Below are 16,296 nucleotides of genomic sequence, written 5' to 3'. Positions count from 1 at the left end.
CTAAATCGGTACCTAAACCTTTCCATCTATACTGGAGTAACTCGTTCAGGACATCATGTAACGGGCCTGGATCAGAATGTTGACCCTCATACAGAGTAATGAGGTGCTGGATCATATACATACCCACCAGTCGCTGCTCGGCTGGGGGCAGTTTCAGAAACATTTGTGCCACTATTTCGTCTGGAAAAGTGGTAGAATCAGTAATCCATCGGACTGCTGATCGGGCTAGTTCTTGTTCATGCATGGTACTTAATTCACTGTAACCGATTCGTGATTTCAGAATTTGATCGGTAGCTTGAAATACTTGCTCTAGAGAGCCTTGTTCTGGTGCTGGAAGATGAAAGACTTCCTTGCGTTCTAGGCGTGACTGTCGGTCTGGAAATCTAGATTTACCTACATACGCTATTCTGGCGGGATTCTCGTCGTCTACCTCTTCACTAGAAGAGTCATTTTCTTTCTCGCTTCCTAGAGCTTCTTTGCGTTGTTCGTGTAACCTTATTATTTCTTTACGTATTTTCTTGTACATACTTTCTATACTATTGAGTGTCTTGTGCTTACCCTCGGCTATATTATCACTCCACCTTGTCAGAATTTTCATTTCGGTCGGATCTTTAGTCGGGGAATCTTGTTCCCTAATTAAACAATTGATCAGAAACTTTAATAGCATGAACTGGATCTCAGATTTCCTGAGAGACATGACTTCAGCAATACTTTCTGGATCTTGTCCGGTACGAATGAAACGATACATTCTGTCTAGATCTTCTTTCATATTCGGTAGGGTGACCAAATACTCGGACACCTGTCTTATACGTACGGAATATATAACCATACTATCCTCGCCTGGGACTGGATCATAACAGCATTCAGTAAGAAGTCGCCTGATTTCTGCAATGGACTTATATTTGGGCGTACGCTGTAACGCACGTTCATGTAACTCGACTGGCCCTAAACGTCTATTTGGCGGCGGGGTACCAGGAGGACCTCCTCCCGCGGCCCCTAAACTGGAATCGTCGACTGATACTCTTCGTGCTGGCAGAGTGACTGATGTGGCGGGAATTTGTACTACGGACTGGACCGGGGGTACCGTAACAGGTACTGCAACAGGTGCCCCGGTGGCTGGAGGACCATGAATTACATTATTTACAGGAGCTGATGGAACAGGATTTGCATATTCTGGGACTGTGTCGTCCAAATAGGACGAGAGAAAAATATCAGCTGCGGTCGGTTTGTGACGTAGGTTGGTCGGAACTAAGGGTGGCGGGAAATTACTGGATGCCTCCGGGGTTGCTTTTGGCAAGCCCTCGGCAAGAAGAGGATACATACCCTTTATGAGGGCATTTCTCTGTCTGTCTGATTGTTCGGTTTTAACTCGTTCACCTATTTCGATTAGTTCCCTTTCTTGGGCTCTTTCTAAGGATTCTCTACTTAATTCTGACTTTCTGATTTCTTTTTCGGTTCTTTTATGAGATTCTTTGCGCCATAACTCGATGGCGTCTTTCTGCGACTGTCTGGCTTTCCTTTTCCATAATACTTCTTCTACTCGCATGATGCACTCGGCATCCCATGTACCCGATACGGGCCATCTATACTTTTCTTCTAACTGTTTGGTGTATTCCACCCATAAATCTAGATACAATATGGCACTTATGCCATGCTTTTGATACATAAAATGACCTGGACTGTCCCTAGGCGGGACAGGAACTGCTTCTTCTAACAGACCTTTTCTAGTTTTTAACTGACGTAATTTTGAGAACAGAGGCATGACTGAACTGTAGTCTAGACACAATACAATACACAAGGAACACGATAATTACTGAAGAACACCACTCTCATACCACGACATTGAAATACATGAATGACATTTAAAATAACAGTTCTGACAAAATACTACCTGGAATACTGAAAACAGAATACATGAATTTCTCGAGAACAGAACGGACTAGAACAGAAACTAGATGCACTGCTAAAACAGTACGAAACTTACCGGTCTCATAAAGAGACACGTCAGGACCCGCATCCACCTAAGTGGACACTTCGTGTTGGATCTGTGTACCCAAACCCACGGACCAGAGACAATGCAATTGACCCTGTCTAGATACTACCCCAGCAACGGTACTCACCGGGCAGCAAGAACGGAAGGCCTCGGACTGGACTGGACTGCTACGACGCCGGACGGACGAACTTCGGACTTCTGTTACGGGTGGGCCTCCGGATGCCTCGGACCTTGGACTCTCGGCTTGGGCTCTGGTCGGGACTCGCCGCGTTCCTCCACCGCCTCGTCTGGATGCTGGACCGCAACCTCCGTCTCCTCCGTGGGCCTGAGGGATACTTGAAGCAGAAATATCTGCACGTGCACGGTATGGTTCCGTCACGGCTGCAGAGGATCAGGGGGCTCGCGTGGCTTCACCGGCGCGTGGGGAAAGGGCAAGTCCCTGTTCGGGCGCCATTATGTGGTAAATAAATATATAATACCTCTATTTTTGACTAGATATAACAATAACAGATAGCTCAATAAATAAGAGTCAAGATTCAAGGTAGCTGGAGTTTGCAGGTTTAATACAGCATAGAGGACAGGAACAGGACAACCTGCACAGGAATAGGATGGCAGCGCTGCACAACGGGGTAAGGGGAAGAAGTGGAGTCTTTAATAACAGTGTACAAGCATATATATACTTAAACAAAATACATGATGTTCAATACAATAGGCGTAGCAGTAGGCAGGGCCTGTAGCAGTCGCGAAAGATAAGGCTGAAAGTAGATGTAACAAGAGGCGTGAACAGGGCGTATACATAGACATGTGGTGTAAACGTAACGGAATATGTCATAAATGGGGCGGAAACATGGAGGGGGCTACCTAAGGAGCCGGGACCTCTAACCTAGTGGTGCGCGCAAACTGGCAATGACGTGTTACTAGGGAGAAGCTGGGGGCTATGACTTCTGCGCTAGAAGAAGAGACTGAAGTCTGGAGAGTCGGAGCGACATGTACCTAAACACTATCTAGTATCTGATGTTTAGAGAACATGTTGATAGAATCCAAAAGTTATCAGGGTAAAGGCTAACAGACTCTAAGACTGGTGCATGCATAATTCTATATGTAGTGCGTGTTGAGGAATATTAAATGACCATTAATACAGTATTTCTCTTACATGGAGACGTAAAGGCTAGACCATGACGGAAACTATTGATGCGATTCAGAAACTTAGGAATGCAGAGAAGGAGAGCTGGACTGATAACTAGAATCATAACATACTCTTGGCAGACTGGCAGGCAGAGCCAGGCACTGTGAGGCAGGAAGTAAGTGAAGGGTCAGGGATACAAGTGGGGGCTGTATCGCTCCTCGGAGAGGGTTCAGAAGACAGGAGCTGAATCTGAGTCCGGGCCCTTTTGAGGCCTAGAAACGGGGATTTTCAATGAAATAACGTGCACACTGAGAAACGTGGCAACGTAGCTTTACATAGGCCTAATATTCGTAGCTTTCACGAGAACTGGAAACTGGCATACTAGAGATGGACACAACTGTAATTGCGTCTTTAATCGATCATAAGGAATACATATGCATATTAATCATGCACATACAACATAACATGGGGAACACGTAGGGACACAGAACATGGCAAAATTTACTTTTCCACAGCACGGGGTGGCCTCCCGTCTGCTTCCGGTTTCCTCTCTCCTGCCCCCGGCCTGCCTGACTTCCAGGTCGCGGCTGCGGGGCGGGACTTCCGGTCGCTTCCCCCGGGGCCGCGCTGTGATTGGCCGACGGGCCCTGCAATTCCGGGTCGTCGAGGGCAGCGCGGCGGCCCGTTTCAGGCACTTCTAGGCGGGGGATGAATTTACCGAGGGGTGGCCTCCCTCGAGGTAAATTATAATTCAGAAACAGCTGCAATGTCCCGGGCAGGGTGGGCACCTGCCAGGGGACTCTGAAATCAGCTAAAGCGGCGTGGGCAGCCGCGGAGGGGCAGTGACAGCGCTCCCAGCGCTCAGCTGATAAATAAAGCGCTTCTAGCGCTAGGGCCGCAAATGAAGCGCTTCCAACGCTTCAGGGATAAAAGAAAGCGCTCTCAAGCGCTAAGGGCCACAAGGAAGCGCTACCAAGCGCTAGAGGCAAAGTTCAGGCCCCAAAGTCCTTGTAGGCAGGCAGGGGGGCAGGTCTGGGCCCAGAGCCAGCTCACTGGGTCTCCAGGCAGGGAGACACCCCAAGTGGCGGTCCTCTGGCCCAGCAGCAGCCCCCTCAGGATCCTGGAAAAGAACAACCTCTGTGGGGACACAGCCCCATTTTTATACAGTGCATTCCTTTGTTCAAGGGTGCAGAGTGGGGGCGGAACCAGTCGCAGCTGGTTCTTGAGTACTCGGTTTACCTCAACCACCCTCTCTATTCACTGGCAGGGCTTGGGTCATTAGACACACCACAGGGGGGCGGAGCCAGCATTGTGTGGGGAAAACCCAGCCCATCCAGGACACAGGTACACTCCTCCCACACATCACTCATGCTAATCTCCCACTCACCACCGGGCAGACCCATCCAGACTTCCTGGAGCCTGGCATGCCAGCCAGCTCCAGCCAATCACACGCCAGCACCCTCACAGCACACGTACAGCCATGTCTAGAAATGGCGCTTTGCTACTAGACACATACATGCTGCATACACCATCTCGCAGCATTCACTCTCACGAGTTCACACATACCAGACTCAAGCCTGTACACCCCACGCATCAGGAACTACCAGGGACACATACATTCCCCATGCATTCCTATGGGCGGGCAGGCCTAGCTCAGCACATGCACTCAGAGTGCGCACGCACTTTCCACTGGGACACAGTGAAAGTGCGCAGAATCCCTAAAATCACCATTGCCAGGTCACCATTTCTAGCAAAAAGTCTAGGGGTGAACCTGCCCTAAGGGCCAAAGTCCAACAAATAGGATGCGTGCTGTTGTTTAATGTCGATATAGATGTATAAGTATTTTTGATAGTGTTCTATTGTTCATTGACAGCATGTATGAGTGAATCCATAGGTAAGTGATTAGATGTGTGTATACATCTATGAATCACTGAGTGGATTTTTAGATACTTGTATTGCTGTGACAATGGATTTACATATGATACTCTGTATTTTACAAACAGTGATGAAAAATTGTAATAGTGTATGAAAAGGTGTATGTGATTGTCACGTGGATGATGTCATCAGTGATGTCATCAGTGATGTCATTTGAGATGTCATCAGTGATGTCACTGACCATGTCATGAATGATCTAATATGTGACATCATTAGCAGTGGATTGCGGGTGCGCGAAATATAGTTAGTGCAACTAACTATATAGGAGCAATTTCATTGGTTTTGTATGAGTAAAATGTCCAGCTAACTATAACACCACTAAAACTTATAGTTTTTTGAGTGAATTTCAAAGGTTTTTTAAAAACGAATTCCTAACTATATAACTCCTGAAACCTATGTTTTTTTCAGTGAATTTCAAAGGTTTTTTTAAATGCTAATTCCTAACTATATAAGGCCTGAAACCTATGGTTTTTTCAGTGAATTTCAAAGGTTTTTTAAATGCTGATTCCTAACTATATAAGGCCTGAAACCTATGGTTTTTTCAGTGAATTTCAAAGGTTTTTTAAATGCTAATTCCTAACTATATAAGGCCTGAAACCTATGGTTTTTCAGTGAATTTCAAAGGTTTTTTAAATGCTAATTCCTAACTATATAAGGCCTGAAACCTATGGTTTTTTCAGCGTTGTTTAAAAAAAAAAATTGATTGGTTAACTGGCTTATTAAGTGTATCTTAGTGAATACATATATTAGCGAGTAATGTTTAAATATTTAAATATATGCATGAGTGATGTAATATGTGACGTCATCAGCAGTGCATTGCAGATGTGCAAGTTATAGTGAGTCCAACTAACTATAACGTGGGAATTTCAATGGTTTTATGCGAGTAAAATTTCCAGCTAACTATAACTGGTGTGAAACCTATGGTTTTTTCAGTGAATTTCAAAGGTTTTTTAAATGCTAATTCCTAACTATAACTGGTGTGTAACCTATGGTTTTTTCAGTGAATATATATATATATATATAAAATTTCTATGGCAAAATGAAACCCCTCATTTTGTTCCTTTTCAAATTAAATGTATTAAGTGTTACCACTTTATTCCAATCAAGATGACTTCAGGTGTGCCATACTTTTGTCATAAGTAAGACTGTTAGCGTTCTAGTTGTTCTTTAGAACACTCTGGGACATTTTGTCATTGGGCTATAGTTGGGCTACATCTGGCTGACATTTGGGCTACATTTGGGCTACATTTGGGCTTTTTGTCTCTGGTGGCCATCTTGGGAGACTGCATATCAGAATTTTTGTAATGAAATATAAGAGGATTTGAGAAGTCACTCAAAATGTGCCCTAATTTTTCTTTCTTCAGCACTAATCATAATTTCTATGGCAAAATGAACCCCCTCATTTTGTTCCTTTGCAAATTAAATGTTTTAAGTGTTAACACTTTATTCCAATCAAGATGACTTCAGGTGTGCCATACTTTTGTCATAAGTAAGACTGTTAGCGCTCTAGTTGTTCTTTAGAACACTCTGGGACATTCTGTCATTGGGCTATAGTTGGGCTACATCTGGCTGATATTGGGGCTACATTTGTTTTTTTTTGTCTCTGGTGGCCCTCTTTGGGCTACATTGGGCTACATTTGGGCTCTAACATATATATATAGCCCAATGTAGCCCAATATATATTTTTTCAAAGTTAATTTTCGTAAAAACCACTGGAGCACATATCTTGAGACATAGCAAAGGCACATCGGGCTACCAGTCCCTACAATTTTGCCAAGTTTGGTGGAAAACCATTCAGCCGTTCGGGCTAAAAGTGAGTCCAACCGCCCTATGGAAATTAACATGGGGAAAACACGTTTTGGGACCCCCCTTTTATCTCGGCCCCCGCTTGATGAATCCTCCCCAACTTTCAGGGAAGGAGCGGAGCGCCGCGAGGTAAAGTTAAGGAAAATTTCAGGAAGATTCCTCAACCGGCGCCAAAGTTATTCCCAATAGAATGTTGCGATTTCCCTATGGAAAACAATCCTAACTATATATACCTACTGGCTATCGCAAGTAGGTAATATATATATATATATATATATATATTTTTTTTTTTGCCCACGTACGCCATCAGATAGGTCCAGAGTCAATTTGATTTTCTCTGCGGCCCCCCTGTAGTTTGGCACCGTCAAGAGAACTCTGATCTGAGTGGTCGCACTTTACACAGAACCCCTCGTGTTCGATGTGCTCATTTCTTCTATCTGGTGGATCCCCGGAACTGATCCGAGTGGTAAAGTAATTCTATGTAGAGGCATAATCATTGGACATATCCCTAATTTCTTTAGAGATTGTCCAGCCAAACCTTACAAAGCCTCAAACAGAATATTGTATAAACAATGGTTGGCTTCAATTGAGTTGAGAAAAGCTCCAATCTTCCCATTAAAATTAAAGTTTTGATCATTTATTTTTTTACTTTTGTTCCCGAATTGCATTAAAGTATTTCATTTTTTGTGTATTGTTTGATCAATGCTTGTTTCTGTATTATTATGTATTGTTGTGCGGGTCAAATCCTCAATATTGGTAGGCTGGTGTTCCCAGATTCATTATTGGAATCTGGGAACACCGTCCTACCAATATTGAGGTGTTGTTCCAATAATGATTCAGTGGGGGATCCCTGAATTCTACAAACAATTAATTTGGGGGTTCGCAAAAGTTGAAAGAGTATGACCAACCACACTGGTGGGTAAATTAAATTACACCCTGCGCATTATTTTACTCAGTGACCTTACTCCATATTGTGTTGCCATAAACACCATTAAATAGAGTTTGGGCTGCATGAGAAGGTGAAAGTAAGATATTTCTAAATGTAAGTTGGCACACAGGTAGCTTGGGTAAGAAGTGTATTGTGGAGTGGAAAGAAGAACTTGCGCGCTGAGTGTCAATAGTGTCTTCGTCGTAGGAGGGCTGGGAACGGGACATTGGGAGGTAGAGAAGGCGGAGCCAGCGTGGACAGGTGTGCGTGTCCTTGAGGCTTCTATCCAAGGTCAGGCACACCGGCCGCCACCCTACAGTGAGACGTGGGTCAGTGTCCAACCTTGATCCTTATTTGACACTGAATCCCACCTCAATCCTGATTCTCATCCCAATTCCAACCCTGATTCTAATGACAATTCTAACCTCAAACCTGATTCCAAATCCAATCCCAGGTCCCGGATTCCAACACCAATCTCACCTCCAACCTTCAGCCTGATGATTTCACAGTGACTTCCGACCCCGTTCTGATTCCTATCCCAATTCCAATCCAGTGACAATTCCAACAACTCTCCCGGCTCAAGTTCTATCAGATATCCAACCCCGATTCCAATCTTGATTCTAATCTCAATCTTACTTGCGACCCTAATCTTGATTTCAAACTAAATTCCACCACGTCGCAGTTCCAACCCTGATTTTAACCTCAGCTTCAAACCTGATTCTAATCCCAATTCAAACCCCAAAGCCGATTCCCAATCCAATCCCAACCTTGACCTCAATCCTGATTCCATTCCTAATCTCAGTTCCAAATTTGAGCCTGATTCTACTATGACCCTTGAACCCTGTCCAGATACGTATCCCAATTCTGATCCAATCTCAATACCATCCCAAATTCCAAACTCAATCCTGGTTCCTGATATACCCAATTCCAAACACAATCCCCGTCATTATTCTAATCTCAATCTCAGATCCAACCTTGATCCAGATTCCACTCTGATCCCAACCCCCACCCGTAGTCCTACCCCACTGCTCACCCTGGTTCTAATCCCAAAATATCCAACCCTGTTCCAATCTTGATTCTAATCTCAGCCTTTCTTCCAACTCTAATCTTGATTTCACAATAGATTTCACCCCATCTTGATTCCTATCCCAGTTCCAACCCTGATTCTAATCCCAATTCCGACTCTGATTCTAATCCCAATTTGAACTCTAATTCTCATCTCAATTCTAATCCTAATTCCAACTCCGTTTCCACTGTCATTTCAAATCCCAATTTGTTACGCACCCAAGGGGCATATTACCAACAAGTAGCGATAATTATCGCTAAATAGGCTTAGCGACGACTTTTTTATTGCTGCCTATCGCTGGATATGTTAGCGGAGAAAACATGCTATTAGCAACGTTTTTCTCCATTGTGCTAAAATACCCAGCGATAGCGGCGAATTGCGTGAATATCGCAGAGAATACAGCGATATTCACGCATTAGCGACAAAATGCTCTTAGCCCTGTTATCCCCCTCCCATTGGATAACATGGCTAATAGCTGGTCTGAGCAGGCGTTGGTTTTTGACGATAGCGGGAATATTTCCATCGCTACGCCTGCCTTGCTAATAGGCGATAGCGACGTTAGCGACTGCTTTCAGTCATTAACAGGTTGGGTACGCCCACTTTGCATGTCATTAGCGATAAATATCGCTGACATGCAAAGCGGGCCCAAAAACGCTCGCTATCGCCTACAAGCTGTCGCTAACATCAGTTAGCAACAGCTTGCTAATAGAGCGATAGAATTATCGCCGCTTAGCGGCTGAAAACGGGCGCTAAACTGGCGATAATTGCCTATCGCCACCCTTGGTAATATACCCCCAAGTGCTCTATTTAGAGTTGGGTCCAACGCACAATTCCCTAATTTGTGAAGAAAGTGGTAGCGTGCCGCCGTCTATAATCGGAACATTTGCATGATCTCCCAGCTCCCACTCAGGTCCTGGGTGGTCCATTCCACAGGTATCCTGTTCACCCATGCATACCAGCGTTTCCCGCCGCTACCAGCCGGCGGACTCGCTGTTGCTGACTCTTTTAGGGCAGATTAGACAGCAGGGATCAAAGCCATATATTATTTTCAAATGATCTACCAAAGTAATGTAAATTTTACATAATGCTAATCATTGAAATTATTCGAAGAGTGATTAATTGCGCGTCTTCTGGCGTAGGAAGGATTCAGCCTTCAGTTTATCTATATATGTCCTTGTAAAGGAGCGTCATCAGCCAGTGGAACGTGCCGGCGCCTTGTACATTCACCTGCACACAGAAGCACTTGTCTCTCTACCTTTGACCTTGGTAATGGCTATTGGGTAACCATGCCAACAAGTGGCCTGAGCATTTACTCAGGTTACATTATAAATACTACGAACAGGAAGAGGGTGGGGTGGGAGCTGCTGTCAGGAAGCGGCTCGCGACGCGGAGTACGATAATCATATGGACACTTATCCATATAAAAGCCATATAATAACTATGTGACGGCTTCTGATGCATGTTCTTGTAGCATGGAAATTTGTAGGTTGCAGAATCCGTCCAGCTCAAAGTGTTAATTTTCTCTTTTTCTCATTTTCAGAATTATCCGCCCCTCCACCTTGCTGCGTTGAGGAGACGCCCCAGCGGTTGCTGCCGCGCGCCTGCGTGGATCCTGCACATTCTGGGTGGCTTTGGTGATCTCCTGGTGATTGGATGTTCTCACTACGAAGACAGTGTCCATCCTCCACAGCCGGCCCTACTCCCACCTACACACCCAGTGCTCCCCCACCACTCCATGGTCTTAACAACACCAGTCTCTACGCCCGCCTCTCCCACCCCCCTCCTTGCTCCGACCTCCCATGCTCATAAGTGCAGCCACCCTCTTCTCTCACCCCACCTATCAGACCCTTTGGCCTGTTGAAGGGTGTCCTTCTGACATACAAGTGCCTCATTGTCCCCCCCATCTCCAGCCTGGTTCTACTGCTCCTGTCAGATGGACATGTAGGGCGTAGCAGCATGAAGATGGTGGCTGGTGGCCCATGTCCCTGACCCCAGATCCCCCACTCCCCTCCACCCTCTCCTAGCCTCATCACAAGACCCACCTTCCCTACTGGTCCCCCAGTCCCTTCTCCTTCCCTCAAGAGGCTACTTTGGGACTGAGGTCAAGAGACTTGCCAACGTGGACAATGCGATTCTCAGTGCAGGCAAGCACCGGCTCGCCCTTCTTATGCCAGCCTGCCACCTGGGTCTCCCAGTGGTACCTTCACCTTGCCCTCTGGATTCTCAGCCTTGCTTCCAGGATGGCACACACGGAGAGCCAGGCCTACTCGCAGACGGTCAACACGCACTATGGGAAGCTGCGTGGTACGCGGGTGCCACTGCCCAGTGAGATGCTGGGACCTGTGGACCAGTATTTGGGGGTGCCCTATGCAGCCCCGCCCACTGGGGAGAAGAGGTTTCTGCCTCCTGAGCCCCCATCCTCTTGGTCTGGCATAAGGAATGCCACTCACTTCTCGCCTGTATGCCCGCAGAACATTCACAACGCAGTTCCAGAGATTATGATGCCCATCTGGTTCACCTCCAACTTGGACATTATTGCCACCTACATCCAGGACCAAAATGAGGACTGTCTGTACCTGAACATCTACGTGCCAACAGAGGATGGTGAGTCCCCAATGGGGTGTCAGCTGCGAGATGCCAAGCAGTGCAATCCTTTGCCCCCGCAGGCGTCTGGGGGATGAGCCATGGGCGTCTCTGGTTCTGTTTGACTCCCACGCCCTTCTCACGTCCTGCAGTCCCCCTCATCTGGGTGTCGTGTCTCATGCATGGTGTCTTGTGTTGGCCGCATGCCTTATACCGCTTTGGTCTTTTTTTTTGTTTCTGTTACAGCGGTTCTTCATCTTTTGGACTCTGCCATTCTCTTTCTATCTCTCTCTGTCTCTCTCACACACCTGTTCTCTCTGCCCCCTCCCTTCCCACAATCCCTCGGTTCCTCTCCACCCTCCCCACCCCTAAAACCTCCTCATTAGCATCCAGTCGGCCCCCTCTTTTATCTCACTGGGTCTGGTTTTTAAACTCTCCTGCTACACCACAGGGAACCCAACAGTAGACATGGAGGAAGGCAGTGGAAGGGGCTTGTTGTACAATTTAGGGATGCCAGCGGTGTCTGGAGATGACTGACAAGGTTTGGTTTTAAATTTTGTGTCCCAGGATTAGGGCATGACGACTCCAGTGGTTGGGCAAGATGGGTCACTTACTAAAACACTGTCCCAAACCAAGATGACTGCCAGTGTTACTTGGTCCATATTTGAGAGTTATTCTGACCCCTTTCCTCTCCATGAAGGTGCCTCACTGGCATGATTTGGGAGTGCATAGGGATGGCGTGACCCAGCTGGTCCAATATAATCTCCTAAAACAAAAATATGACCAATGAGTGCACTCAATGGGTTGACTATGCAACTTCAGTTGTGCACACTGCAGTACATGGAACCCTTTGACCAGTGTGTTAGATTGTTCCTTCACAGCTGCATATATTAGTCCTATAGTGAGATGCTCTCTTGCACTCTTTCACAATAGAAGAACAATCTATGGATCCCCCACATACTTGGTGCAAACACTGAGCACGTGTAAGTGTGCCACTACGTACCCTGACAAAGTAGACTATCTGAGATTTGGCCCGGAGCATCTTTGGAGGCGCCATGGTCCACTTCAGGGCTGGCCAAGACCACTTTGCTACCAAAGGCCCATAAAAACTGGAGACAAGGTGGACATGTCAAGTGATGCCCTAGGGATGCAAACTCCCACCCACAGAAGAGTCTGAAGATTGCCCCTTTGTGGCCTTGGTGTTCCAGGTTGAAGCACAGCACAAACAAATGAGCTCTGTGTTAGGCGTGGAAGCACAGCACAAACAAATGAGCTCTGTGTTAGGCGTGGAAGCACAGCACAAACAAATGAGCTCTGTGTTAGGTGTCGAAGCACAGCACAAACAAATGAGCTCTGTGCTAGGTGTGGATTTTTCTGCTATGGTGAGAGTTTGAGATACTAATTGATAAAAGTGGTAACACCCTCAGTTCCATTTTATTGACTCTTTACTGACTGCAGACAGAGATTTCTAGATCACATGCAGGTGAGCACAGCCCTCTGATTGTCTGATTTCTCATTGTGTAGACACATGACTTGAAAGAAAATTGTGAGTTTTGTGATATAGGCCCAATGGAGTCAGCTCGAGTCATGGTTTGTCGCTTATGAAAAGGGACCAGAGAATGATGACCTCCAGGGGTTCCCCCGCATCACCTTGGGGTGCCAGTGACGAGGTCGAGGAGGCTCCTCTTCTGAGGTTAACACTTTCCTTCATAGGTCATGCACAGCTGGACGGTAGGTTTCACTGCAGGAAGGAGAGTGTCCTGGGACCTCGTGACCCCCATCACAAGGTAGAGTTTGGTGGGAGCCCTTGAGGCATCTGGGGTGCGGCAGGAAGCCGCCAGGAGAAAGAGGGAAGGGAGCAGGGAGGGGGCAGCCCCTGATTGGACCCCCTCCGACATTTTGCAGCCTCTAGGAGCATGGGAGATGCCACTGCATCCCATGTTCGCATTCTTCTTCCCGCCTCCCCCCTGCTCCCGGTGCACCAGAGGGCTTGCGGGTGGGCACGGGGCTGGGTGGGCAGCGTTGTGTTGAATTGCATGCCCCCCCTCCTCCTGCCAGTGGTTCCTCCTGTTATTCTGTAGTCTTTTATTCATTTTACAGTAAAACGGATATCCAAGGAGTGCGCCCGAAAGCCCAACAAGAAAATGTGTAGGAAAGGAGGTATGTACATCAGAGAGAGAACCAGAGAGACAGAAAGAGAGAGAGGGGAGGGTGGGGGATGGTGCACACCCATCTCTGCGACATTGCATCTTGCAGCACGTGAGATGCAAGGATGAGAGCACATCCCGCAGTGCTGTCCGTCCACTGGACATGGCGGCACCTGAGGATGTCTTCACTCATTGGGTCTTGTGGGTTAGGAGTTACGGTGAGCTCTCGTGTGCTAACATTTGGGTTTCGAGCCATACAGAACCTGTCTGCCCTTCAGTCTTGAGGCTGGGATGGGCTGTGGGGTTGGAGCGGGGAAACTTTTCATTTTATGACAGCTCTGCTTTGTGGTGGATTTATATCTGTTGATATTCCCAACGAGCCGCCATGTTGGTTATAATGGACCTGTTCATCATTTACTTGTACTTGCAAAGCCATGGTGGGGTCTCAATATCCACTGATTTACACAAGGTGTTAACTCATTGAGTGAATGAGCATGGTGTCGTTCTTCAGCCTCTGTTCAGTCGACGGATCACTACATGGTTGGTCCGTATCCAGTATTTGGTACTTCAACGTTCTTGCGAACCCGAGTCACTGATGCTGGTGACTGTAAGTTAGGTACACAACGTACCCTCAGCAGGGGCAAGGTATGACCAAGAATGCAAGAAACATTGTGAGCTTTGAGGTGGAAGTGACCACTGGTTTAGGTCTCATCAGCAACTCAAAGAATGTATGGTTCGGACAGTAAGGATTGTCTCTTCCAAGGATATCAGGGTGATTCAAGAATATTAGTATTGTTGCCAAAGAATATAGAGGTGAGGTCTCGCAAAGGATGTCCCACATAAGCGGTATTATCCGTTAGAGCCACGACCATGACTCCCACAAGGTACTGAAATATCGGCCTCTTGCATTGAAGTCAAAATACTCATCGCTGCTTTTGTGTTCATTGGCCTTGAAGAAGCATGTTGGCCATTTCTTCTCTATACAGCTGAGGACAACAACTCCTCCATTTTGTTCCCTTACAGCGGCTTCTACTCAATCTCCCTCATGATCCTACACATTAATGCATCGCTACTTCCCCATTCCTTGTTTCTTTAGATGCCAATGAGTTCTTGATTTACGCAGACTGTTTTAGGTAGTCTTTTCACTGGGTCTCTACAGACTTGTACACATTGAGTCTACATGTGTTGAACACAGGCGATGGGAATGACGCCTGGCCAATGTCTCCATTTACAAGAGCTCAGCCAGTATGGATGGCAAGTCGTGAAGGTGCAATGGTCTTATCAAGCGTTGTTGTGAGTGCCTCTGTATTGGGTGTGAATGAATAACCTGAGCTGCGTGTCAGGTACAGTCGCCACATTGTGCACTCCCTCTGTGCTAATGAAGCTAGATATCTGCGGTTTTCCAAGTTACCCATGATCAATAAAGACCAGTTCCCTGGAGTAAGCTCCAGGCCTGGGCAAAGAACTTCGCTCCGTTCGTGGAGTTTGGGGAGTGTTCTGCACTCCACAGAGCTCACGGAGTGCAGAAAACTCCGCTCCGCGATGTGGAGCAGAGATTTTTCCTGCTCTCGATCGCGAACAGTAAGTTTGCGCACGTGAACTGCCGCTCGGGTAGAATTTCTACCTGAGCGGCAGGAATGCCAGCACAAACTGCAGTTCGCACTGCACTCCGCCATTCGTGGAACTTCGCCAAGTTTTTTTGTAACTTCACTGAGTTTCACGCCCAGGCCTGGTAAGCGCAGTCACTTTGTCCTGCTGACAACTCTCTTATGATGTTGTGCTGCTGGTTAGGACCATGTTATGGCCTTTTTAGCTAGCCAGAGTGTACGTTACCAGCATAACTCTGTGACCCCCTTTGTCATCGATGACAAGACCAGGACACACATTTCAGAGGTCAAATGCTTAAAAGTGTTAGGTGTGGTGATGTCCAGAAATGTGTCAACAGATGGGGCTGTAGGAACTAAGAATTGAAGACAGCATTAACAACATTTACTCTCCAAACTGATCCGTCTCGCGTAGCTTTGCCTTAATTCTCCCGTGGACCTAGACTTTGAAAACAGCAGAAGAGCTGAAGGCTTGTGCTATTCTTCAAGGACTTCCTGAAGGCTCCAAATCATGTGCATTTAGCATTTCTTCTTTTGAGCTGCCCACATCATTGCTTTAACTCCCTACAGCTAAGACCCTGTCCTTTCACTCTGCCAGCACACTGGAAACACACGTCGTTTGTTGGAAGTTTTGCTAGCTACTCAAGCACTATCACACTGCTACATTAACTCATCACACACCCTGGAGACCTTCCCACACACAGGACAGACCCAGCACATACACTAACCTGTGGTGCCTCATATTTCTGCCCAAACTGCTTCTCCCCCACCCTCAAGGAAGACACACTAGACATGTTCTTCAGGTGTAAAGGATGCCCACCGACCTCTGAATCCTTTAAAGTTAGCTGGGCACATCAGGTGCTGTTCTGTTCAACACCTTCACGCCTGCTTCATCACAGCAGAAGCAATCACCCAGACACCAGGTCCCCACCCGATCTTTCAAGAAGCTGCCACTTCATACTTTGAGTACACAAATGATCTGGGATTGGAACTTTTGCCACGGTTGATAATGCCACGAGCCACTATTATAAGGTGGTTGACTTAGTTAGCACCTAGTCAACCAGAACCAGAGATTGCGGCAACGATACACGCTTAGTCAAATGGAAAA

The 16,296-nt window shown here is 46.7% G+C and overlaps 1 protein-coding gene across 1 annotated transcript in view; it reads left to right on the top strand.

Annotated features, from left to right (window-relative positions):
* The window catches only part of NLGN3 (neuroligin 3), a 477,014-nt gene that overhangs the window by 185,692 nt on the left and 275,026 nt on the right, over positions 1–16,296 (top strand). The window contains exons 3-4 of the mRNA XM_078640209.1: positions 10,395–11,458; positions 13,538–13,597. Of these exons, the coding sequence (XP_078496335.1) occupies positions 10,981–11,458; positions 13,538–13,597 (538 nt within the window). The 5' untranslated portion in view covers positions 10,395–10,980. The remainder of the gene's footprint in view (positions 1–10,394; positions 11,459–13,537; positions 13,598–16,296) is intronic.

Source organism: Lissotriton helveticus, chromosome 4_2 (assembly GCF_964261635.1).
Source record: "Lissotriton helveticus chromosome 4_2, aLisHel1.1, whole genome shotgun sequence".
NCBI classification, from domain to species: domain Eukaryota; kingdom Metazoa; phylum Chordata; class Amphibia; order Caudata; family Salamandridae; genus Lissotriton; species Lissotriton helveticus.
The sequence above is the reverse complement of the archived record's forward strand: the minus strand, read 5'-3'. Positions and strand labels throughout refer to the sequence as shown.